Source organism: Syzygium oleosum, unplaced genomic scaffold, assembly GCF_021117445.2.
Source record: "Syzygium oleosum isolate NSW1041296 unplaced genomic scaffold, Sole_v2.1 Sole_v2.14, whole genome shotgun sequence".
In the NCBI taxonomy this organism is placed as follows: Eukaryota; Viridiplantae; Streptophyta; class Magnoliopsida; order Myrtales; family Myrtaceae; genus Syzygium; species Syzygium oleosum.
The window spans coordinates 5,798,239-5,825,456 of record NW_026607498.1 but is presented as its reverse complement, the minus strand read 5'-3'; the positions used below and the strand labels follow the sequence as shown (position 1 = coordinate 5,825,456).

Below are 27,218 nucleotides of genomic sequence, written 5' to 3'. Positions count from 1 at the left end.
CTACAGTTGCATCAAATCAGTTCTAAACTCATCAAATTGTGTTGACATCAACTTGTTTACTTAAACATGTCTAAATGTGTCATACATGTGTTTAAAAAATAAAGTGCACATGGCCCATTTATAATTAATTCATGCGCAGATGAGTTGATCCGTTTCTGATACATATGCATTAAATCTTGTACCGAGTACTCTTTAATTAGGTTGTCGTGTTGGAAATTGATCAACTCTACATAAGAAGAATCATGCTAAATTTTTTATACGACGAGGATAAGAATCCAAAATTTTGCACCCCTCTGCGGCAATGTCCATAAATTTAAGTTTAATCGAATTTTCCTTACGGAGAGAAAATCGAGGTTAACCCTCGCGAAAAATGAGGATGTTCTCAAAGGCAAATTCAAGTGCGAAATGTGTCAATGCCCTCTAGGTTCAACGATTCGGTCCGTTCAGTCCACTATGAATTGAATCTAGACGTTACAATGCGGTACTATAAAAACTTTGATGAATATTCACTTTCTCCATTTTTTTAAGATTGACTAAGCTGCCAATTATTCAGGACGCAAACAAAGCGAGAAAAGCCAATATTATGATCACTCACCGCGTGATCACTCAAACAAAACAGCGACAGGGGTTCGAACTGAATGCTGAGCAGATACCCAAGTGATAGCCCCTTGAGAAAAGGGCGTGGTCGCCGTCGCATTCCTTGTGAAGTCAACCCTAAAACTCGTTGTCTGGTTCGCCCCCGTGAACTCCAGATCACTCGGGTACACGACGATCGAGTCGAGACCTATGATGGGGTCGATGACCATCCTGTAAGACGACTTAGCACGTCCGACGTTCCTCACCGTCCTCGTCACACTCACCTTCGTCACCAAATCGTTGAACCTCACGCTGATCGATGGATAGTTGAGCTGGTAATCGGGTATGCTCTTTATGCTCGAGCATTTGACTCGTTTTTTAACTATGAGCTCGATTTGGGAGTCGGTGTAGTTGAGCCCACAAAGGTAAGGAACGTAATCTTGCGGTCTGATGTCGTAAATGAGACCTGGGTCGACGGCCTTCGATGGGTTGATATGTCCTGCGCCTGTGGCAAATATGTCCGCCGGATGGAGCGCCTGGTCCACAATGGGTCGGCCCACCATGCTGGAGGTGGTGGCAGTGGTCATGATGGCGGACTTGATGGCCGCTGGCGACCAGTCAGGGTGCGCGCTCTTGAGCAGGGCCGCCACACCACTGAGGTGGGGGCAGGACATGGAGGTCCCTGAGATCACGTTGAATGCGTGCTTGCTGTCCGTAGAATTGTCTAAACTAGATGGCCAACCGGCGAGAATGTTCACACCTGGGCCGATGATGTCCGGTTTGAGGATCCCTGGGCTTTGGATGTTGGGGCCGCGGGAAGAGAAGTATGCTACAGCCGGGGCGACCGATCTTCCGATGTGAGTGCCTTTGAATAGGATCGTCGCCTTCGGCGCTGACGCTGTGCTTAGGTATCTCTTGATCTCTTTCCCAGCGACATATCTCACATGGACTGCGGGTAGGACATGCGCATCGGCTAATGTGGTGTATCCCTCAATGGGACTGTTCACGAGGATCATGGCAGCACCACCTGCATCCTGGACCGATTGACCTGTCGCGACTCTATTGCCGCCATAGTCGCACACAACCACTTTTCCTTTGATGTCCGAGCGCATTCTAAGCGCTCCGGGAAGGCAGAGGGCCAAGGATTGATCTCCATTTGCTCCCGGATAAACAAGGGGAAGTAGCGCCGGTTGGAAGTCTTGCGGTTGGTACAAGGTCTCCCCATCGAACTCCAGCCCATTCCCCAGCCGCGCTGTGGCCTTTATGCTGCGGTCGATGGTGCTCGCTCCCACGCTGAGAATCCACGGTGCCTCGTTTGACAATGTCTTGATATCTGGCCCCTTATTTCCTGCGGAGCAGCTGACGAAGATGCCCTTTTGGGTGGCAGCAAATGCACCCTTCGCAATCGGGTCCGTGAAGAACGGCTGGGAATCTGCTCCTAAAGAGAGGGAAAGCACATCAACACCATCCTCGATGGCGGCGTCGAACCCAGCTAATATGGCGCTCTCAAGGCACCCGAGAAAGTCGCAAACCTGGTAGATTGCCAAATGCGCAAGAGGCGCCATGCCTACGGCCGTGCCTCTGGCATTACCCAATGCGCTGGCATTCCTCACAAAAGCACCGGCAGCCGTGCTGGCAGTGTGTGTGCCGTGGCCCTCTTTATCAAAGGGCAGAGAGTCCTCCTCGAAAAGAAAAGACCTCGCACCGATGAGCTTGTTGTTGCAGGATGTGCTGTTGAAGTCGCACCTGCCCTTCCATTTGGCCGGGGGCGGAGGCATCCCCTCGTCGCTGAAGGAAGAGTGATTGGGGAAAATCCCCGTGTCCAATACTCCGATGATCACGCCCTTACCGAAGTTTGAGTCCTTCCACAGGCCCACTCCTTGGCGCAATCCCAAGAAGTCGGGGGTGTGAGTCGTGTGTAGAGGGAGCACCTCCTCCTTTTGCACGTGCAAAACACCGTCCTTCTCCCGAATGGCTTGAGCTTCCTCGGCGGTCAATTTGGCCGCGAACCCAGATATCACGTGTCGGTACGAGTGAACCATTCTTTCCTCTTGGTTAGAGCTAGTCGCTGTGGCAGGTAAAAACGGCCGATACAAAGCATCGAGATCCTCCGAAGTGGCGTAATGTTTGTCCGTTGGCGTTCGGACGTGGACGATATAAGTTGACAAGGAGCTGCCTGCATCAGCTGCTGCAGCGGCAGTATTAACAGGGGAAATGCTTAGAATGCAAACGAGACCAAGAATGAAAATCGTCAAGGTGGTCGGAGACAATCTCCATTTCTGGTATTCCATATCTCGATTTTGCAGAAGAGACAGAGAAATGCCTCCTGCTTCTGAATTGTGTGTCAGATAGTTGAACTGGGAGCGCATATATATATGCGCGTTTGTGTGCGCAGGAGAAGCGAAATGAAGAAATGGCGTTGGTCTCGTGACCCTCCAGAAGCCAACATCGGTAACTTTTTTCACTTTTGAAGGTCAGGTTCATTTATGACCAAAAAAAAAAAAAAAAGGCAGGTTCATTGGACACATTTAGTTTATAAACTGCATATTTTTTTCCATGTAAAGAACTGGGTAAGACCTTGTCCTGTGATAATCCTCAAGGACACAGCACTATTCTTGCAAATTTTCTAAAATAGACCAATCCATTAAAGGAAAAATATATATATGCAGATTTAACATGCTATATACAGAGATGCGCTCTAATTAAATTACTCAACTCAAATGGGCTTAATAAAGGAAAGGGTCCTTAGTGAGATGTATTTCCTAACTTGCATGAAAGGGTCCTTAGTGAGATCTATTTCCTAACTTGCATATGCATTTCCTTGTAAGATTTGAATTAGGCCTGCTACTCTTTACAGAGCGCTAGAGTCAAAACTCACATGTGAAACTACACATCCCCACCTCTAATCCCTTCCACCCCTAATCCCCTCGAGCACCTCCCCCTTTCCAAATAAAAAGGGTGGCCACTGAGGCAAATCCTAATAGTTATATGCAGATTTAACATGCTATACAAAGACAAGCCCTAAATAAATTACTTTCTTCAAATGAGCTTCGAAACATTAAAATAAAATATAACCACAAAATCCTATGGGTAATGCAATGTAATTTTGCATTTTAGTGACTCTCAAATCGTGCACAAGAGGAAAGTAAATCCGCTGAAAATGATGCAGATATACAACTTTACCTTTAATGCAAATGCAATCTTAAAGTTATTTTCATGTGATTTTCTATGAAGATACAATTTAAGACTATTGATATGAAAGGGATTATACATTTCTTATTTTCTATTTTCAGGACATAGAAATGAGGTATGTAAACCAAAATACAATCTAAACCACCTACGTGTGTTGACCTAAAATTTGGAGACCCATTTAGTTATTTATTACATAAAAAATTCGGGATCAATCCCGGCCCTTAAACAAAAATATTAATTAAATTGCATATAGGGCATTTGCACTCATAGTAATTGTCACGCCCCGAACCCCACGGCACGCAACATCCCTACCTTGGTCGATTATGGTGCCACGCTCCCAAGAAGCGTCGCCGACCCAACGCCCAAGCAAAAATCAAACACGAGCGGAAGTAATTAAAAAAACAACCCCGACAATTATAAAATACGAGCCAAGAATAGCCCAGCAATAAACACGATCACAGCAGAAAATATGTACATACTTATATTACTATTGAAAACTCTTTTTACAGTGTTAGCTACAACCATAGAGAAAACACCAACAACTGGGGATAGTCAAACAGCCACTAAGTCAAAAAGGGAAGTGGCTCGGGAGGTCAACTACTCAAGGAGGACTACAGTCAAAAAGTCACTTGCCCTCCACTGCTAGCTATGGCTCAGGGTGCTTCTAGGGATTCCAGTCAGGATCTGAGGATTCCGAGGATTCATCTGACTGCTCCTCTGACTCCATATCTGCCGCTGCTACTCTCTCTTCCTCGGCTCCTATTTCCTCATCCGATCCTATCTCCGCCACTTCTCCGTCCTGCTCCGGGTCTAATTCCATCGGCTCCGGCTCGATCTCGTCTTGATGGTCTAAGGGTTCCGGATCAGCATACAGCACTTTGGGCTCTTCAACCTCCTCGACCATGGTAGCAGGTCCGTCCACGGTCTCGCCCTGGCTACTCCAATCAGGTGGGGTTGGAGGATTTGAAATCTCATCACTTACCATCTACAGGACCATGACATCAGTCACGTCCACCGGGATATCAAAGGTTCTGAGCGGAGGTCCAGTTACTCCGTCGATTCCTCTGTAGCACCAAGCCACATATTCTTGGGTATGGTAGTACGACTCTCCCACATTCACAAACAGTACAGAGTAATATCTCATATAAGCTACTCCGTCTCCATAGGGGTGCACGCTCGACGACCGCTGAATGTGATGCGGTATCCCAAAAAGAGGTGGTGACCTCGGCATTCTACGGCTGGGGGTCTGAAAAGTTGGGTTATTACAACCGTGAGACGAATCTCAGCGAGTACAACCCCTAAACCTAGGCTAGGCTAACATGCATTCTCCTGACAAGTAAACAACACAATATACAAACAATGACCTCGGCCCTCGGGCCTAGATCAAACATACGATTCATCCTGCAGGTTAGGCAGTTCATTAAAATTCTCAAGGCACATGTGCGAATGCTCAATAGTGTTCACTCGCGCACCGGGTTATGCATTCCATGCATGCAATGTTAATGTCATGCCATGTTCTCATTTTAGTTCACACTGCACACTGGCTCAATTCTTTAATATTTAATATGACTCGAGTCCACACAATTCACGGCCCGGTGCGTCTAGCCTGCTACAAAGTGCATGAGGCGTAACACCGATCTGGCCCAGTGTCTCTTGCCTGCTACAAAGTGTATGAGGCGCAACACTGATCTCCTCACGAACCAGAGCCCGCGTAAAACGTATCAGGATGGTCGTCTTCCGGACGTACCGGGCATCGTCCTGCTTTAAAGTGCATGAGGACGGCACACCCCGCGTAACACGCATCAGGGCGAATTGTGATCACACATACACACACTGCCAGTTATTATCTGAACCCCGCGTAAAACGTATCAGGGTATATTAGGTGATCACATGCTCATGGCAGACACGCATTCTCGCACAATTTCAATTCATGCCTCATACTCGGCATACGCAATGCGTGTCCATGTAATGCCACACCATGCACCATGAGCATCAAACAATAACTCAAGCACCCAATCAATTCAATGCCACAAACACGTGCTCAATTGGCCCATCTAATACTGTGCTGCCCAGTACACAAATCTCAATTCAGCATTCGACTCAAGCTACAATTGGCCAATCACATACTGTACAATTCAGTCACACGAGCACACAACATGGCATTTCACAATTAAGCACAATTAATCACCAATCAATCAACAGCCAATCACTCCGGGTAATCATGTCCATTCAGCTAGCAATTCTTACTGCCCGTTATAATCCGGTACATTTCCCCAAAATACGGACAGCCACTATTCCATTAATCCGAGCCCAATAATTATTTATAATAATCCCACTAAATTCCTCGGATTTTATTTCCACCAAACAATCCTCAATCCAGTCCGAATTATACACTGATACTACCTAAGCCAGTCCAAAATACACCGATAATACCTAAGTCAGTCCAGAAAAACGCACTATCAGTCCTAATCTGGGTTTAGGAGGTATACTCACTTAATTCTAGACCACGACAACAAGGAACGGCGGCCGATCACCGATAAACAGTGGAACCGGCGGCGGCGTTCCCGGTGGACGGCATACGGACGCTAGCGTACGGACACCGTACGGACACTGTATGCAACAGTACGGACACTGTACGGACAGTGACGTACGCGCGACATACGGTGACGTACGGACGGCTGGTGGGTCATGGCGGCAGCAGCCCGGCAGATCGGGCTCCGGCGCGGCGGCGGTCGGTCTCCAAGCGGCGGTACACGGCGGTTCCTTGCGTCGAGCGGGAAAGAAAGAGAGAGAAAGAGAGAGACGGGGTGGGCGGTGATGCTGGTGGGTGGTGGCTAGACGAGGCAGCAGTTGCGACGGTGGCCGGCGGTGCTCCGGCGACGGCGAACTCTGAGCGGCCGAGGGGGAGAAGCCGGCGAAGAAGGAGGAAACGTGGAGGAGGGGGCTGATCTGTGGGGACTTGGCCGAATGAGGGGGAGGAGAGAGAGAGGGAGGGTCCATCTGGTCAAATATTGGGGGCTAAGGCCGCCACGTGTCGCCGATCCGGGCCATTTGACCAAAATACCCCTAATCTAACGGTCCTCATTCGTTCCTATCCAAAAATTGAGGGAAAAAGTGTAATTAGGTCCAATAATGCAGCTGAAGACCCTTAGTAATTATCGCAAATAATTTTCCAAAAAATTCGGAACTGAAAACGGCCCAGGGGCAAAACGGTCATTTTTCCGGTCCCGGGGCGAAATTCCAATTTTTGGCTATATCAACTCCAAATCGGTGTGGCCAACATAATATGGTGTCGGAATCGCGAAAATAGCCTCTTAAGCCCTCGAAAATCGACTGCAAAGTCCTGGAAATAAAATAATATTATTTTTCACTTCCGAGCCAAAATTCCAATTTTTGACCGAAACAACTCTAAATGCGCATGGCCACCCTAAAATGACATCGGCCGCGAAAAATAACCTCAGACGGCCTCAGAATCAACGTCGGTGTCCCGAGGGGCAAAATCGTAATTTTTCACCCTCGGACCGAAATTCCAATTTTCAACCGTACTAACTCAAAATATGCGTGGCCAGCCTAATATGACGTCAGATTCCCAAAAATAGTCTCTTAAGTCATCGAAAATCGACATCGAAATCCGGGCCCAATTTCGTGATCAAAACTCGCTCGATTTCCAATTTCAGGGTTTCTCACTAACGGGCGGCTGTTTAGAGCATACGCGTATCGACCTAGTGTTATCCGAGTCACGACGGTCCCGATCATTAAGAGAACGAGAAATTATCACTAGTCCCAGAGGTCACGATCGTTTAGTTTAAGTTCAGGACTGGTTGGCCACATGCACTTTTCGGTCGTGCAAAATCACCTGCGATCCGATTGTACAACGTTAGCCTTGGCCAAACCAAATCCATTACCTTTCCTAAGATTGGCCCACATCAGTCCAAAATATTCTCTCATCATTTCTCGTGATCGATGTCCGATTCGCGATCGGATCCCTGGTCCACGTACCGTTTCCTAGTTAGCCATACCCCATTGGTTAGTATCCCGAGAGTGATCAGCTCTGGGCGAGACTTACTAAAATGAAATGCAAAATAATATCAATTTTATTGATCCCGGAATTACATCGAAATTCGGGCTGTTACAGTAATAGGCTCATACAGTTACATTTGCATTGGACCGGCGGAGGAATGACTCAAGTGAATTGTTCTGGACTCAAGTAACAAATTAGACCGAACTCACGGAAGCATGAAATTCAGTCAAGCCCAATGAATACCCAAATGGCCAAGAATCGCATGTGCCTAGCACAGGGTGTGCTAAACTTGGAAAGATTAAGTGATTTGGCCTAATTCAAAAAAAAAAGTTCAAACTTTACCTTGAGTGACAATTCTGATTCGAACTTTTCTTTGTTTTATAAAAATCACCAATTTAAATCTCAAATCTAGCCCGAATAATTTGAAAATTTTACATTACAGGAGCCAAATTTGAGGTTCGAGTAAAAGTTGGTGCTTTTTATTAAAAAAAAATTGGGGTTAGAATTGTTACTCAAGTTAAAGTTGGTGTTTTTTTTTTTGAATTAGCCCTAAGTGATTTGATTGAAATTGAGGGCGAAAAAACTTAATTCTAGTCAAGTTTTCGGTCAAAAGATGCTAAGGAAGATGGAAATATTCGGCCATATTCTTGGACAGTGTACGCTTTGTCTTAGAATTGGAAGGAAGAGGCTGTGATAGTGAGAAAAGAGACAGGATTTTTACAACCTTGGGCTGTCGCCGATCTTCTTCCAGCAGCCGCCGCCTGAGGCCCGCCTGCATCACCAAACCTGGCCTCCGTAGCCACGCTAAACTCTGCCTGGATGCCCGCCGACGAGTTCCAGTCTGCTACCTGGAGTCCTCAGCTGTCACTGGCAGCCGCCTCACAGCTTTCTCTCGAGTCTTATCTTGCAGGTTCCTGGACGTGTTGCTCGCGATTCCGACGGTTGCTTGCCACAACTCCCATCGCGACACCCCAGCAGCTCCGGCAACTTTGGTGTGCCACGACCTTTGGTGAGTATCCGAGACGACGAAGCTGCTGCCCTTGCTCCTCTGGCTGAAAAGTCCCTGGCACCTAAACCGATGGAGAGTCTCTCGGCCGAGTCTTTGGCTGAGATCCTCGATAACCCTGGGCCACCTGTTGCCACCCATCGCCATCACTGTCTCACCGACGATCTCCTCATGCTACCGCGGCACTGCTGTTCCTGATCAGAACCACCATCGTCTCTCCCCACCATAATCAATATTTCCAGTCGTCGGTGTCCAACACTCATACGAGGAGTTCTTCATCCATTGCATGAGAGGAGCCAAAGTGGGCGTGATTGGGATGTGTGGAAATTCAGTGTGCAACCGGTTCCTTGGGATGTTGTGAAGCACGATCAACAAAGCGCGATTCAACGTGGAGAGCAGAGAACATTCCAACAGGAAGCCAAGGAAGCGACAGAACAAAAACAGGAGAAAAAGATGACTCGGTGAAGAAGGGATTAGTCCAGCCGTGAGCACAAGTTCTCACCGTGAACTACTCGTTTTGTGATGTTGTCACACTCACCGATGGCCACTGCTTACTTCTGTCCTCAACTCCGCTAGACTTTCCTTGACGCCGCTTCGTAGCTATAGTTGTTTCTGTTTTGTATGTTGGTCAAGCTCCGAGATGAGCCAGCTTGAACCAAGGAGCCCTTGCCAGCATCACCCGAGTCGTCTCCATGCTGAGCCCCACCTCGAGCACACTGCGAGCCATTACCGCGAGCAGCCCCCTCGTCCGAGATGCCGCCCACTGGCCGTTGTGTAATCAGCCACCGCGATCCATCGCCGGCCATCTGCCGAGCCTCATTTGCAAGCCATGATCCGTCCAATTCTGATTCAGATCACGTGCGTTCAAATTAGGTAACAATCATCTTCACTTCGTTGGCGAAGTGAAGATGATTGCCACGAGGATCTCAGTGGTGGTGAGGGGTCTATGGCCTTTGGTATTGTGGTGGACGGAATGTGCTTTGTGTGGAAGTGGACTTGCAGATAATCTGGTTTTCCAAAAGATAGTTCATGAAAGAGGGCTGTAAATTTTCCTCATGGGTCTATGATAGACGAAGAAGACTGGATAAAAAAAAATCGATAAACTTCTACATATAAATCTCCTTAGAATAGTTCAAATATGAGGTAAAATGATTCGCGCATTCTTGGCCATCGTTAGTTCGAATTTTACTTAGAATAGAAGAAACGGCAGAAAGCATATGCCAGAAGCCAACACTTGCTGATACATTTTTATAAATCAAGAGAAAATTTATGAACATAGGATAAGCTGGAGAACTAAAAGAAGAAGATGAACGTATCGATGTATGGGTCCTTTCGTTGTTTTACTTCGTGAGGGTATAGATGGAGCCAATACAGGGGTGGAATTAGTGTTAGCCTAATTAAAAATGTTAAGTTAAAGAGAATTCGTAAGACTGATTCGAAGCCTTGCAGAGCGGAGGTAGAGAAACATTTTGAGAATTTTCCCTCCTTTCATTTGCGAGTTTATTTTCTAATGTCGAGTTTAAGAGGGAGACGAGAAGGGTTTTGTGCACCTTAGCTTATTTCCCGATATTCATTAATCAAATCAAAATTTTCAGGAAATAGTTAGAACAAATTTGGATTCATTCTCCTTGAATGAAAATACACCGACCCTATGTATCTTTTATAATATGAAGGTAACTCAACATCACTTCCAGTTTCAAACTTTAGCACAGAAGGTTCAACAACACGTCGAGTCCATGGTCTTTTTCATGAATAGATATGTATAAAGGAATTAAACATACATGATACATCTTTCCCGTAATAACTTTTGTTGTGAAAATAGGTTCGGTGGCTTTTGTAACATCTTGTGCAAATACCTCCATAGTTGTAGTTGAGAAGTTGCCTTACCCATACCCAACATTAGAACTAATCAATTACCAAACATGCAAGTTACATATCTCCATAATGCAGTTGCAGCACAACGAATACACTACATTTTAACCGCTGTTGCATCAAATGAGCTCTAAACTCATCGAATTGTGTTGACATCAATTTGTTTACTTAAACATGTCTAAATGTGTAATACATGTGTTTAAAAAATAAAGTGCACATGACTCATTTATTATTCATGCATAGACGAGTTGATCCGTTCACGATACACAATAAATCTTGTACCGAGTACTCGTTAACTAGGTTGTTGCGTTGCAAATTGATCAACTATATAAGAAGAATCATGCTAAATATTTTATATGGTGAGGATAACAACCCAAAATTTTGCACTTCTCCGTGGCAATGTCCATAAATTAAAGTTTGATCGAATTTTCCCGACCGAGAGAAAATCTAAGTTAACCCTCCTGAAAAAAGAGGATGTTCTCAAAGGCAAATTCAAGTGCGAAATGTGCCAATGCCCTCTAGGTTCAACAACTCGGCCCTTCATTATGAATTGAATCTAGACGTGGTTTTACATAATGCAGTACTACTCTAACTTAGATGAATAATTATTTTCCTTCTTTTTTTTTTTTTTAACATTGGCTAAGCTATAGATCATGCAGGAGGCAAACAAAGCGAGAAAAGGGTGGGGTCTCCCTGCGATCACTCAAACACAACAGCGACGGGGGTTCGAACTGAATGGCGAGCAGATACCCAGGTGTTCGCCCCTTGAGAAAAGGGTGGGGTCGCCGTTGCATTCCTTGTGAAGTCAACCCTGTCGCCCCTTGAGAAAAGGGTGGGGTCGCCGTCGCATTCCTTGTGAAGTCAACCCTGAAACTCGCTGTCTGATTCGCCTTTATGAACTCCAGAGCACTCGGGTACAGGCTCATCGAGTCGAGACCCGTGATGGGGTCAATGACCAACCTATAAGACGACTTAGCAGGTCCGACGTTCCTTACCGTCCTCGTTACACTCACCATCGTCATCGAATTGTTGAACGTCATGCTGATCGATCGATAGTTGAGCTGGTAATCAGGTATGCTCCTTATGCTCGAGCATTTGACTCGTTTTTTAACTATGAGCTCGATTTCAGAGTCGGTGTAGCTGAGCCCACAAAGGTAAGGAACATAATCTTGTGGTCCGATATCGTAAATGAGACCTGGGTCGACGGCCTTCGATGGGTTGACATGTCCTGCGCTAGTTGTGCCGGTGGCGAATATGTCCACTGGGTCGATGGGTCGGCCCACCATGCTGGAGGTGGCGGCAGTGGTCATGATGGCGGACTTGATGGCCACTGATGACCAGTCGGGTGCGCGCTCTTGAGCAGGGCCGCCACACCACTGAGGTGGGGGCAGGACATGGATGTCCCGGAGATCAGGTTGAAAGAGTGCTTGCTGTCCGTAGAATTGTCTAAACTAAATGCCCAACCGGCGAGAATGCTCACACCCGGGCTGATGATGTCCGGTTTGAGGATGCCTGGGCTTTGGATGTTGGGGCCGCGGGAAGAGAAGAATGATACAGCCGGGGCGACCGATCTCCCGATGTGAGTGCCTTTGAATAGGATCGTGGCCTTCGGCGTTGACGCCGTGCTTAGGTATCTCTCGATCTCTCTACCCGCGACATATCTCACATTGACGACGGGTAGGAAAAGCTTATCGGCTAACGTAGCGTATCCCTCGATGGGACTGTTCACGAGGATCATGGCCACACCACCTGCATCCAAGACCGCTTGACCTGTCTCGACTCTATCGCCGCCAACGTCACACACACGTGCGGTTTCTAAGTGATTCGGGAAGGCAGAGGGCCAAGGATAGATCTCCGTTTGCTCCCAGATAAACAAGGGGAAGTAGCTTCTTGTGGAAGTCGTGCGGTTGGTACAAGGTCTTCCATCGAACTCCTGCCCGTTCCCCAGCTGCGCCGTGGCCTTTATGCTGCGGTCGATGGTGCTCGGCCCCACGGTGAGAATCTACGGTGCCTCGTTTGACAATGTCCTGGTCTGGCCCCTTGTTCCCTGCGGAGCAGCCGACGAAGATGCCCTTTTGGTTAGCGGCAAACGCACCCGTCGCAATCACGTCCCCGAAGAATGGCTGGGAATCTGCTCCTAAAGAGAGGGAAAGCACATCGACACCGTCCTCAATGGCCGCGTTGAACCCAGCTAATATGGCGCCATCAAGGCACCCGAGAACTAAGCAAACCCGGTAGATTGCCAAATGCGCAAGAGGCGCCGTGCCTCTGGCATTACCCAATGCGCTAGCATTCCTCACAAAAGCACCGGCAACTGTGTTGGCAGTGTGTGCCGTGGTCCCCTTCATCAAAGGGCGGAGAGTCCCCCTTGAAAAGCAAAGACCTCGCACCGATCAACTTGTTGTTGGAGGATGTGCCGTTGAAGTCGCACCTGCCCTTCCATTTGGCCGGGGCAGAGGCATCCCCTCGTCGCTGAAGGAAGAGTGATCCGATGATCATGCCCTTACCTAAGTTCGAGTCCTTCCACAGCCCGACTCCTTGGCGCAATCCCAAGAAGTCGGGGGTGTGAGTCGTGTGCAGAGGGAACAGCTTCTCCTTTCGCACGTGCAAAACACCCTCCATCTCCCGAGTGGCTTCAGCTTCCTTGGCGGTCAATTTGGCCGCGAACCCGGATATCACGTGTCGGTACGAGTGAACCATTCTTTCCTCTAGAGATGGTTCCTGTGGCTGGTAAAAACGACCGATATAAGGCATCCAGATCCTCCGAAGTGGCGTAATGTTTGTCCGTCGGCTTTCGTACGTGGACGATATAAGTTGACACCGAGCTACCTGCATCGGCTACTGCAGTGGCAGTACTAGCATTGGCAATGATTTGAATGCAAACGAGACCAACAATGAAAATCGTCAAGGTGGTCGGAGACAATCTCCATTTCCGGTCTTCCATATCTCGAATTTGCAGAAGAAGCAGAAGTGTCTGCTTCTGAGTTCTGTGTCAGATAGTTGAGCTGGGAGCGCATGTATGTATAGGAGAAGGGAAAAGATGATCGTAATATTTTTTCCTTTGGAGGAAAGAATCATCAGTCACTTTTATTTCCTAACATGCATATGCATTTCCATGTAAGAATTGAATAAGATCTATTATGACCCTCAAGGACAGGGCACTACTGTCCATGCAAATTTCCTAAAATAGACCATGCCATGCAAAATTCCTAAGATAGACTAACTCAGTAAAGGAAAAATATAAATATGCAGATTCGAACGAGCTTCTAAAGGAAAGGGTCCTTAGTGAAATTTATTTCCCTAACATGCATATGCATTTCCATGTAAGATCTGATTTAGGCCTGCCATAACCCTCAAGGACAGGGCACCGTCCTTGCAAAAATTTTCTAAAGTAGACTAAATCATTAAAGGAAAATATAAATATGCAGAATTAACATGCCCTGCATAGACGCACCCTAAATAAATTACTTTCTTCAAATGAGCTTCGAAACATGAAAATAAGATATAACCCAAAAATCCTACTGGTAATGCAATGTGATTTTGCATCTAGGCTCCGTTCGTTTGGCGGAAAATATTCTCCTGGAAAATATTTTCCGGGTTTTCCGGTGTTCGGGGGGCGGAAAATGTTTTTCGTGGGAAAATATTTTCCTTCCCCCCCTCACAAAATAGCCTAGGTCTACGGAAAATGACTTCCGCTTCTTCAAAAGCGGAAATCATTTTCCGGAGCTTCTTCTTCTTCTTTTTCACTAAGGTTGCCGGCCGCCGCCGCCGGTCGCCGGACGTTGGCCGTCGGTCGCCGGCCGCCGCTGCCGCCGGTCGCCGGCCGACGGTCGCCGGACGCCGATCGCCGGATGCCGCCGCCGGTCGCCGGCAAAAAATATTTTCTGAAACTTTTTCATATTGATCGCCGAACACCGGAAAATTATGTTCCGGGTAAACATTTTTTAGGAAAATAACTTCCGGGAAAATATTTTCCAGAAGGAGAATATTTTCCGCCAAACGAACGGAGCCTTAGTGACTCAATTTGTGCACAAGAGGAAAGTGAATCTACTCAAAATGATGCAGAAGTACGACTTTACCTTTAATGCAAATGCAATCTTAAAGTTATTTTTATGTGATATTCTATGAAGATGCGATTGAAGACTATTAATATGAAAGAGATTATGTATTTTTTTTATTTTCTATTTTCGTGACATGGAAATGTGGCATATAAACCAAAATACAATCTAAATGGTTTACGTGTAACACTAAAACATTAATTCATGAAAGTTTCTACTTTTTGTAACATGGCATTTATGATGATGCAAATACAATACGATTACCCAAAAAGTCTTAAAACAATTGCATTTGTACCAATTCAGTCTTAAAGCTTTTAATTTGGCCAATTTAGTTCTTGACATTTTAACAATTTGCCAATTGAGTCATTCCGGCTAATTTTGACCGGAAATCGCTATCATGGACTCCGACCATCCTACGTGGCATGACCGGTTGAAAATTCAAAATTCATTGATTGTTGTTTTCCCCTTTTAGAATGGTTAGGATGAAAATTCAAAATTCTCGATTAGTAAAAGACTGCCGTGATATTTTGGTTAGCAAATAGTCGAGTTTAGGTATCGAAAGGGCATTAGTTGAAAAACTAGTGTAATCAAGTCCCCGATCCCTAAGAATCTCTGGTTGCGTATGTTTTCAAGATAATACTTCCGTATCTCGATTAGGGTTTCTAGCCGACCCTTAATCGTGGCTAGTGGCGACTCCTATTGAACAAATAGATTTAAACAACCAATGTCACGCGAGGTATGAACTTAAGGAGAGTCCAATAAGTACCTCTAAACCTACTTCCTTGAGGTGGCCCTCGAAGATTAGGTCGTGACAGATGCCATCGATTAATTTTTTTGTTCAATGATTTAGACAATCCTTCCCTCACTTGGCCCATTGGCTGAACTTTTTACTTCTGAAAATTAAACTTTCAGCACTTAGTGTCATTAAATGCTTTTTTTTGGTCTGACATTAAATGCTTTTGAACTCCAAAACCATACAGCATTGAGTGTTTTATGTCAAAAATCACTTAGCGCCGTAAAAAACGAATGACTTACTTAATTGCTTAAAAGATAAAATTATAATGGAAATTAAATCTTAGAAATTACATTATCAAAAATTCCAATAATGTTCACTCTATTACAAAATTCTCGAAATTTAGTATTTATTTTTCATCTATTATAATTATTTATTTTCGTTTTCATTACTTAAAGACTTGAAAATAAATATTCAATACTTAAATTTTCAACACTTATTATTTTAGTTTTATCAAATGATTCCTTAATTTTTGGTTTTATCACAGAAGGCCTAACTAACCTTGCCCTTCCGGTCTATTTGATAACCAAATTAGGTGCTAAAAAATAAAAAATCGAGCATTTAAGGATATGAAACTTGTTTGATAATTTTAACTAGTGTGATTTAGAAGACTCAATTAAGTCCAAAGTTCACTTAATTTGGTAAGTAAACAAGGGTACTTAATTTGTTTACTAGTAAATGTAAGCGATAGTAATTAGAATTTTTCCAGTTATAGTGTTTAAACTAACTACTGATAATCACAGCTTTACATTTACTTTAGTAAAAAACTAATCATATTTGGTGATCAGTATCAATTTTTATGGTCAAGTAAATTTTGTTTTCTACTTTCAACACTGAAAATTCAATGCCTAAATCTTCGGCGCTTGTTTTTTTAGTTTCATCAAACAAGCCCTTAGTCACCACATTAAGGACATGTTTGATAGCTCCAATCGTGTTGAAAATTAATATATTCAGCACGGAGTAAATTAAGGACGTTCGAATCGACTCAAAAAAAATTAAGGAAATTTGATAATTATGATTGGTTTTGACTAATAAGGTAAGATTAAGTTTAAAAAGATTATTTAATTGTCTTCGTAAGGATGTGGTTACTTATTTCATGTAGGCTGTGTTTGTTTCCAGTAGAATATTTTTTAGAAAAAAATTTGCCATAATTTCAGAGATGAGATGCAAGATGACATGTCATGACAACTATATGATATGTATGCACGTGATATCTTTGGGTTTTTCATTAAAATTCGTCATTAAAAATTAATGAAATAAAAACTACCTAAATGAAAGTTATCCTATCCAATCTAGGAAATAATTTAGATTAAATCTTAAATCTATCAGGAAAACCTTGTCCTATTGTCTAGATATTATTTAAACGTGCAAAATTTATCTATAACATGCAACATTATCTATAAATGTAAGATTATCTAAACATGCAAATCTAATCTAATAAGGAAACTATATCGTAAATTATCATGCAAACTCTAGCTAACGCATTTAAATACAGAGATGATATTTTTTATTATCATTCAAATAGGAAACTTTCAAATAAAGATAGACATTCATGGCAAGAGATAACTTCGCATCACAAAATATATTCAGCTAATGTTTTATCCTATTCAAATTTGGCAATAAATAAAACCGGCGATCGTATCCAACGGATTATGGATAAGATTCGCCGATTTTCCGTGCGGTCGGGTACAGTGTATCGGATAGAGGTCGGATGGCCAACTTGGCACTTTGTCAAATTAGGAAAGTTTTCTAATTTGGAAAGTTTCCTAATTTAGATAATGCCCGAAATCTTAAACACACACGTTAGATGACAATCATTCAAAAAAGTTACATAATATTCAGATTTTCCTCGCTCGTTCCTGTTTTTGGAGCGCCATTGTTGAAGAGTTTGAACGTGGCCTTGCCGCGGTTGACTCCTTCGCAGAGTCAAGCCCTCTAGATCGCCTCCGTGCGGCCGTCGCTGCAGGTAATCGCCTTTTGCTAGATTGAACTGCGTATCTTCTAATTTAGAGCAGCTTTGATTTGAATTTTCTGGAGGATCAACCCCTCGGTTCTCGTATCCCTGATCGAACAATCCCTGCGGTCCACCAAACTTGGCAGGAGCGCACCCGCAACAGCTGAGTTCTGGATCGCTGGATCCGTGTGACGGCAAGCAAAGGAAAGATGGCGAACATTAGAGAAGAGGAAGACGTAGAAGCCCATCTTCCATGCGAGGGCAAATCCCATGAGAAAGAAGAAGAAGCATCTGCTCCACAAATTCACCTGCAGGGCTCCTCGGCGCAAGGCGGGCCTTCGCCGGGCACTTCATCATCCAACATACGTGGCGATCTCCCTGATGCCCTTCGGAAAAGAGAGAAACGATCTGCTTTACAGTATTTCGCTCTATTTGCACTGGCTACAAGAGCGCGCCTGGCAAGGATATTCGGTCAACGTCGACGCAGGCCTTGGCAGGACGCCTATTACCGAAAACTTGGCAAACACTCGGACGCCCTGGGGAGAGGAGAAGAAGTATCTGCTCCCAGTGTTGACGATAAAGCATCGGAAGAGGTATCTGCATTGTCATAACCTTGGGTCTTTGATGGCCATTCTGTTAATATAACTTACTTGCATTAGCGGGTCCTCTTGAATATAATTGTGATCACAGAGAAAAAAATTACAGAAGTAAAAATAATATCCCGATTTGCTTGCATGAGTCTTACATAGCTGACTTCAGGAGATGAGTTGCGGATGTCCAGGAGATGACTCCATTTGATTTGTGTTTTCTAGCTGCAGATCGTTCCAGATGGACTGCTTGAGCTAACTGATCTTAGATACTGGAGCATAAGGAATACCTTAATCGAAGTAATCCCAGACTCCATCGGAAAGCTTAGGTGTCTAGAATTTTTGGATGCTAAACATAGCTTGGTCACTGAATTGCCTAAGCAGGTTGCAAGACTTAAAAGAATTCGTCACATCCTAATATATCATCACGAGAAAGACCCTCTAATGGAGAGTTACAAACTAATTGGCTTCAAGGCATCATGCAGGGTTGGAGGGTTCTTGGACCTAGAAAAGCTCTGTTTCGTGGAAGCAGACAAAAGAACATTAAAAGATCTTCGGAATCTGAGAAAGTTAAGGCGGTTGGGAATTACCAAGTTGAGAAAGAAACATGGTGAGGAGTTGTGCACTTCCCTTAAGGAGTTAGGGGAGCTAAAGTCCCTCAATGTACATGCATTTGACGAGGACGAGATAATTGATCTCCATGGCTTATCTTCGCCTCCCAAGTATCTTAAACATCTCTATTTGCATGGCCGTTTGGAGGAGTTGCCGGATTGGATATCGTCCTGTAAATGTTTGACAAAGATCTTATTAAGATGGAGTCACTTAGAGGAAGATCTCCTTTCGATCCTTGGAAAATTGCCGGAGCTAGTAGAGTTGCAACTACGTCGGGCTTATGATGGAGAGAAATTGGATTTCAAGAAAGGGCAGTTTCCGAAACTCAAGATTTTACTGCTTGAGGAATTAGAGGAGCTTAGATTAATGAGTTTGGAGAAGGAAACAATGCCGTGTCTTGAAGAGCTAACCATCAGCCGCTGTGAATGGTTGGAAATAATACCCTCCGGCATCGAACACATTCCCACAATCCGAAAGCTCACGTTTTTTGACATGTCTCATGAATTCTACGAGAATGTAAGAGCGGACCACGAGAAAGATGACTATAAAAAATTTGAGCACATACCAGAAGTCTATTTCACACGATGGAGGGCCGCCCACTGGACAACCCATTCTTTCCTCTCTCAGGTAAACACTGAATGAGATCTCCCTCGTGTTTCAGAATGTTTGTACCAATGTAGAAATAAAAATGCTGTGTGAGCCTGGATTTTGTATCGTTGTTGTGTGTGTGGCTTGTTTCTAAATCCTAAATCCTGTTCATGAGTGACGATTTCCTAATTTTTGCTAAGTATGTTCAATGGTTGTAGGTGTTTTCATTTCTCATTGTCGCTTCCCTTCAACTTTTTAAGAGCATTTTCTTGTTCAAATCGAAAATTTCCCGCAGAAGAATCAGGAAAAGTAAGACCTCAAAATATTTGCGACATCCCAGCTTGACTTAGGAAGTGACTTATCTTAGGGTGCTTTTGGTTCAGCATTTGTAAGGAGTTTTAGGCCACAAAGCCCCTTGGGGAAAATTTGGGGTGTTTGGCAAGTTGTCCCAAGGGGCTTTAGGCCAAATCGATTCTCTTCATCTGAATCATCACCCCACCCAGCATACGGAAAGCAGAAATTATCCTTCTTGTTGTCCCGTCGTCTGGATTTTGTAGATTATTTTGATTTTGTTTGCTGACGTCCTTTCAAGCCCTTGAACTTGTCTGTTAAGTTTAGTTTTTGTTTGGGGGTTTTAGGAGTTGGAACTCGCTGCAAATGCTGCGATGGACAACTAGAAGAACAGGATTGTCCCGAGGCACTTCCAGATTGCAGTGAGGAACTATGAAGAATTTAGCAAGCTCCCGGTTCTGTGACCATAGCTGAGGAGTGTTGCCCAAAATTCACCAAAGTTGCCGAAGAAGATGGGCAAGGGAAGGGAGACATTGGATCTGCCTCTCAGGAGTTCTAGGGGGTTTCTGTTTGTAGCTTGGGTCTTGCATCAGAGATTTTGCCATGGATGACTTCTAGTACATATGTTTAAATATGGGTTTTTCAGGTTCTCTCTTGCTGGGTATATTCTGATATCTTAGTAGGATCATGTTTGAATCAAATCAAAGAGTTTTTCTTTGTTCATGTTTCACATGTCAAGTAGACTGAAAATTCTATTCATGTGGTTGCATTACAGATGAGTGGATCTATTGATCTTGAACTTGGTCAAATGGTATCGTCACTGCTTGATGTGAATGTACACTAAATTGAGACTGAAACTAAAACTTGCAACTCGCGACATATAATGTAATCTATGGACAGCAGATGGACGTAAGAAGATCCAGTGACTCATTGTTGAGATGCAGTAATGTCCAGTACTGCTGAGAAAGTGGAGATTAGTTTCACCTGCTATGACTAGACCAGCAACCGAGTTCATGTACTTAAAATTTTCGTTGTGCTCTCATTTTATTCTTCCATGGCTTCATGCTAATAGAAAACATCATTCAGTGACACTAATACGGAGATATTATATGTCTACCTTCGAGCAAATTTCTAGGCTCTAATCTCTGATAAAGTAGATTTGTTGCCCTTCCTAGCCAAGTAAGAAATAGACCAAGTGTAAGGGCATGTGTCCATGCATTTGCTATATAAATGAGGTGAATTGTAATCAATGTGCCTTGGAAAACTATTAATGTGATTTACATGTTCAATGTTCTTCTAATGTCGTAAATCACTGTGCTTCACTCAATTTAATATTTTGCAAAGCTGAGTTTCTGTCTATAGTATACTTCAAAATCCTTAGACAACAATTTGCGAAACCATTTCGTGTCCATGGCTGGTGACAGTACGTATTTAAATCGCTGGAAGTTTAAGAAGTTGTTGCTGGGTTTTCATGTGGGGTCGATTCGGATGAAGAGAGGTGGTAAAAGCTCCTCCGCTGAGCTCTGTTATACTTAAAGATTTGAAGGAAGTAACTTACTTTGGGATCTGAAATCCTCAATCTGAATCGCTGTGGAGGCGTCACAACACAGCAGCACCGGCTCTCAAAATCAGCTTCATTGTAATTGGTCCTTCCAATTTATCAGGCACTTTTTGAGAAAATTCGTATTCTACTAGAAGCATGCCAAAAGTGACACCTTGTCCGGTCCTTGTCAGGTTGGGTATGTACCTAATCCGTCCCTCTATTACATATCTGCGGTAGGAGACCCTACTCTGATACCATCTGTAACGACCTAACTCATTCTACGTTGGCTAAGACTCCAAGAGGAGTTCTCTTTGCTATTTGAAGGTATATTTCAACTTATGAGTCACTCAATACCACTACAAAAAACACAAAGATTTAGCGACGAAAAAGAATTCGTCGCTAATTCGCGACGGAATTTGCGACGAAAACGAAATTCGTCACTAATTTGTGACGAAAAAAAATTCGTCGCTAATTTGCGACGGAATGTGCGATGAAAAATAATTCGTCGCTAATTTGCGACGGAATTTGCGATGAAAATAACTTTCATGGCACATTCATCGCTAATTAGCAACAAACCGTATTCGTCGCTAAATTTTTTATTTGCTGAATTTTTATTATAGTACGTTCGTCGCTAAATTCATCGCTAATTTACTAATTCCGCAAATAAAAAATTTTGCGACGAACATGAAAAATTAGCGACGAACATAGTTCGTCGCTAATTTACTAATTCAGCAAATAAAAAAATTAGCGATGAAAAATAATTTGTCGCTAATTTGCGACGGAAATAACTTTCGTGACACATTCGTCGCAAAATTCGTCGCTAATTAACGATAAACCGTATTCGTCGCTAAATTTTTTATTTGCTTAATTTTTATTATAATACGTTCATCGCTAATTTCATCGTTAATTTACTAATTTTGCAAATAAAAAATTTTGCGACCAACTTGGCTTTCGTCACAAAAATTTTCGACGAACATTTAAAATTTCGTCGCAAAATTCGCCCTCTCTCTCCCATTCTCTCTCCTCTCTCTCTCTCTCTCTGCGCGAGCGCGACCGACCCCGAAAGCGAGCCCACCCCGCAAACACGACGACGTCCTCCTCCTCCTCCTCCTCCTCCTCCCTCCCTCCCTCCCTTCCGTCGCGCTCCTTCTTCTTCTGGTTGAACTTCTTGTTCATCTTCGCCGGCTGGTAGTAGAGCACGATCAGGTACCGGTTCGCGACGTTGAACCCCGAGAGGTGGTCGACGGCGGTCTTGGCGTCCTACCCCTCGCGCGCGACCCTTATCCAGGTGCGATCCTTTCCTTCTCTCTCGCGCTCCCCTCGCCTCCCTCGAGAGGCTTCTTGAAATTTGGGGTGTTGTGATCGTGCGATTGTTTCTGTGGGGGGGTGGGGTGCGGGGGTGGTTCGGCGGCTCGTGTTTGCGCTCGCGCTTCTTGGGTCGCGGTGGGTGTCTTGTGGGTCGAGGTTCTTTGCTGGGTTTCTCGGGTTCTTGGGGGATTTATGGGATCGTGTGTGGTTTTCTTGGAGCGTTCTTGAGGATTTCTCCGTTTCTTGTTCTTGGGTGAGGTGGGGCTGAAACCGCCGCCGAGTGCGAAGTTCAGTTCTTTGCGAGCCGCGAGCAGGGGACAGCCGTCCCGGCGGTTATTGGTCGTGAGGGCTAGTGAAAGTCGCAACGATTCTGTTAAGAAGTTGGGGATGACGGATGCGGAATGCGAAGCTGCTGTTGTGGCGGGGAATGTGCCCAAAGCGCCTCCGGTCCCGCCCAAGCCGGAGGCCCCCGGCTGGAACTCCTGTCGTCCCTTTGCTGGCGAGTGTTCAATCTAACTGCTTTGTTGAGCTTTACGAGCGTAGCGGCATGGAGTGGCTGGACTATGTGTTGAATTTGTGTTTCTTACTTTGCCGATGTATTTCTCATCATACTGACATTTTCCAGCTTTTTAGGTTCTCGACCTCCCTGATTGGTTTTTGTTTGTGTAGCCATTGAGTCGCCGCCCGCGTCGCAATCGAAGATCACCAGCCCTGAGATCAGCTTTCCAGGAGACACGTTTGTCCCCGGCAAACTTTGTCTACCCACTTTTTATTCGTGAAGGTTTGTGAGACATCTCTCAGGTGCAGTGCTTTGTAGATTCAATCCATGTGAACTAACTTAGCATCTTGGGCAACAATATTTGCAGGTGAGGAAGATACTCCGATTGGGGCTATGCCAGGATGCTATAGGCTTGGTTGGAGGCATGGGCTTGTAGAAGAGGTGAGTCAGTCAATGTGGGCTTGTCAACGTATGGAATTCAAAACGTCCATGTCCTCTTAATGATTAGAAGGCCTTATACGCCTATTGGTATTGAGGAATCAGTTGGAAGATGTGATGGTGCAGATGGAAATATGATGGTGGTCTGTCAAATGATTGTCTTTGTCTTGTGTTTAGAGTAGACTTGGAAGATGCAGTGGTTCAGATGGAGCTTTGAATGGTGCTCTGCCAAATGGGGTCCTTTTCTTTTCTTTTTCTTAGAGTAGATGATTCACTAACCCTTGAAAAACTGCTCCATTTTCCAGAATAGAAGGGGACAAGCAAATAAAGAGTTTAATTTTTCTGGAAAATCCCTGCAAATTTAGATAGAATTCTCTATGCTAGTACCTCTCTGTTGTCTCTGTAGATATCTATAGAGCCTAATCAAAATTGATCTAAATCCTTCAAAACTTTTGATACAGGTGGCGATGGCTCGTGATGTTGGTGTTAATAGCATTGTACTCTTCCCCAAAGTGCCTCATTCTCTGAAGGTTTTAGTTGTTCCTCCTGTTTTATGTCCTGGTTCATTGAAATCAATTAATCTGATTTCCTTTGTCTTAAACTTCCGGTATTAGTCTCCCACTGGAGATGAAGCATACAATGACAATGGTTTGGTGCCAAGAACAATACGATTACTCAAGGATAAGTACCCTGATCTCGTAAGTCAAAATGTTGAAGGCGTAGTTCTGAGCATAGGGTCCTTCCTGTTTCATGGTTTTCTATCTTTAATATTGCCTTCTGATTCTATTGCCATATAGGTGATATACACTGATGTTGCTTTAGACCCATATTCCTCAGATGGACATGATGGTATTGTCAGAGAAGATGGTAAGAGCCTCAATTATCTTCATTTAAGGTTTTACAAAAAAATATACGTGCAAAAATAGTTTCTAGGAAAAAGTAAACCTGAGGACTAAAAAGCATGTGAGTTTAATTTATATCTACTGTTTGGAAGTTTGTCCATGAGTTTTTGGCCAACAGAAGATTATCAGCTGACAAGTGTAAGGCACAACAGAAGTTGTGCGATATATCTACCTTTTTCTTATGCTCTCTGATTGGTCAATTGCATTTTTGTTGTGAATAACTTTAATTTTTCAGTGTTACTCTCTGTGGAGGGTTTTCCTATGTGAATCTTCTATATTAATCTGCTTATGCTGTCCACATCGCCTGGATATTATGATTTGAGAGAGAAATCTGTTGCTACTTATCAATTATGTACTTCGTCAGTGTTTAGCAGGAAACTAATTGGCCTATAGGGATTGGTCATGGTTTTAGCTATTATACATAAAACCTGTTGTCCTTTATGTATGTTGCTAACTTTCTCCTGCAATGTTTTGCTTTTCACTTAAGTGTCCTTATATTCACTGAGCTATATCTATCTTTCTTTTAGGATCTCGATCTTAAGAAACCAGGAGTGCGCAAGTTCACCAAAAGACGGGAATTTGAAGTTACTACAGCAGAAGTGCTGAGAAAAGCTGATTTCAGGGTAAGCATTGGGTTGATCATATTGTTTTGTTTAGAATTGTCAAATAGTATACCAGATATGTTGAACTGGCGAGCACCTCTTATGAGCAAGAGGTGCTTTGATGATCACTGTAAATCATTCATGCCCTTCTGATGAAACCTTTTTCAAGCATGTTTCCTGCTTCATGTGATATGGTTAATACCTTCAGCATGCTGAAGCTTTTAAATTGGTTGATATTTCTTTGGAGATTGTATATCTCTAGGGGCCATTGATACCATGTGACTCTTATTACAGGCAATACGTATCTCTGGTTATTTGTGCTCTACTGGCGTTTCTCTTCCATTTTGCTCTGCTTAGTTCTGCTTTTCTAGTTGTTAAATGACCAATCTCGCCTAGATGCCCGATCTACTGATGTAAAGAGTGGACATTTTCCCCAGAGTGAAGGAAGGCCACTATCCCGTTTCCGTTATGTAACCCCATGTATTTATAAGAAGAAACCTCTTATTCAGATCAAAGGGTGAATGACATAAATTTAGGTGTTGCCAGAGTTTATCCCGATGTCAGCATGAGTTCTCTCTAAGCGCTGTAGTTCGCCTAATAATATATGAATAACATAGCTTGCATGAAACTTTTGCATACTTGGATGGTTTGTCATGTTCTGTCGGTATCTTTTTGCTTAGAGGATTACTTTCTCAATGTTCAATTTCTGCAGAATGTGAGGTTCCTTGCAAATTTCATAACCGCTGCCGGAATAATAATCAAGAGGAGCTCGGTAAAGTTCGAATATCAGTTAGGTTATGGAAATTAATTGAGCTGCAAATTGATTTTCTTATTTATTTTCCGTTTGTCCCTTTTTGTAGACTCGCATCAGTGCCAAGGCGCAGAGGAAGGTTGCGAGGGAGATCAAAACCGCTCGAGCTTTCAGCCTCATGCCTTTCACGACGATGGGAACGAAATCCTTCGTCTTTGGAAAAACAATGGAGAATCTTGATGAGGATTACGAGTATGAGGCCTTTGAGGGGATGGGTGGTGACATGGAATGAGTGACGCGATCCCGATGCCACCGAGGTTTCTGTGAGGATTGTACATTCGACTTTTCTATCTCATCCTGGCATGCTCCTTTGACTTCTCTTTCTTTCTGTACTTTCCAATTTTGGGCAAGTTCTTAGCGTTGAATCAGAGCAGAGCAGAGCCATGTAGAGATTTCTGATGTTGGATAAACTAGGTGCAAAGAGCCATTCTTGTGGAAAATGTTGATGAATGTATTTCATTTTCATATTATTATAATATTTTGATGTTATTAAGTGCTTAATCAATGTTAAATATAAATTCTAGAAATTAATTTTGTTGTTAATTAGATTTAAAATCGAAAAATAAAAGAAATGATTTTATCATACGATCACAAATTATCAAAGTTCGTTGCAAAGATAAAATTTCGTCGTTAATTTCGTCCCTAAACAATATTCGTCTCAGAGTTTGTCGTTAAAGAATTAATAAAAATTCGTCGCTAAATTCGTTTTAGAACAATGTTCGTGGCAAAAGTCAAAATTTTTCGTGGCAAATTAGTGACGAATTTTGCTATGAATAAGTTCGTCACAAATTACTGACAAAAAAAAATTCGTTGCAAATTAGCGACGAATTTTGTCACGAATAATAAACGACGAATTTTGCCACGAATAGAATTCGTTGCTAATTTGCGACGAAAGTTGAAATTTTTCGTCGCTAAATTTTGTGACGCCGAATTGGCGATGAAATTTTTTTCGTCACAAATTCATTTAGCGACGAATTTTGCCAAATTTTTCGTGGCAAAATTCGTCGCTAAAACCTTATTTTTTTGTAGTGTACGGCCTCTCACAACTGATGTGAGACTTAGATGTCACAAACACGTATGCCATGCTATAACTTACACAATATTTCTAGCAATTGCTCGTTAAAACTTATGTTGACACTTTTCCACTTATCATACATCTGTGGGTGATCTGTCTATTTGAACTCCGTTGCTGAAAGTATTTTGGCCTCTTTTGGTTTCATGACGAAGAATCCTCATGTAAATTCCCATCCCAAGTAATATCATTAAGTGGAATAAGATTTCTATCCAATTGATTGCATTGCAAAACGAAAAAAAGTGGTCTTCTATGAAAGGGTGCTTCTCATTGGCAATAGCGATAAGTGATCGGCGGCTATAAGGAGTAACTGATGACCAGTGACAGCGGAGATCAAACAACTGGCGGTTGGCCGATATAGGTCATAGTATTGGGCTTTTGATAGTTGTGTGGTGGTAGGAATGTAGAATTAGAATATTTAAACTAGGTATTGTTAGATGAAAAGTACCCTAAAAATTCTAAATATTTCGCATACAGCTCAGTTTCGTGCCAC

At 43.6% G+C, this 27,218-nt stretch overlaps 2 protein-coding genes and 1 pseudogene across 4 annotated transcripts; 1 reads left to right on the top strand and 2 right to left on the bottom strand.

Annotated features, from left to right (window-relative positions):
* Positions 1-494: 494 nt before the first annotated feature.
* On the bottom strand, positions 495-2,970 carry LOC115691866 (subtilisin-like protease 1). Its single transcript, XM_030618597.2, has one exon. It carries the CDS (start codon positions 2,943-2,945, stop codon positions 603-605), a length of 2,343 nt encoding a protein of 780 aa, XP_030474457.2. The 5' UTR covers positions 2,946-2,970; the 3' UTR covers positions 495-602.
* An 8,341-nt stretch (positions 2,971-11,311) lies between these two features.
* Positions 11,312-13,421, bottom strand: LOC115691863 (subtilisin-like protease 1; annotated as a pseudogene).
* A 9,200-nt stretch (positions 13,422-22,621) lies between these two features.
* LOC115688975 (delta-aminolevulinic acid dehydratase, chloroplastic-like) lies at positions 22,622-25,802 on the top strand. 3 transcript variants are annotated; one of them, XM_056318118.1, is made up of 8 exons: positions 22,622-22,900; positions 23,071-23,182; positions 23,268-23,341; positions 23,800-23,868; positions 23,953-24,036; positions 24,136-24,205; positions 24,768-24,863; positions 25,703-25,802. In XM_056318118.1, exons 1-7 carry the CDS (start codon positions 22,796-22,798, stop codon positions 24,779-24,781), a joined length of 528 nt encoding a protein of 175 aa, XP_056174093.1. In that variant the 5' UTR covers positions 22,622-22,795; the 3' UTR covers positions 24,782-24,863; positions 25,703-25,802. The 3 variants fall into 3 exon arrangements, with proteins under 3 accessions (XP_056174093.1, XP_056174094.1, XP_056174095.1); XM_056318119.1 differs by lacking the exon at positions 25,703-25,802 and adding an exon at positions 25,555-25,614; XM_056318120.1 differs by lacking the exon at positions 23,800-23,868.
* Positions 25,803-27,218: the final 1,416 nt, after the last annotated feature.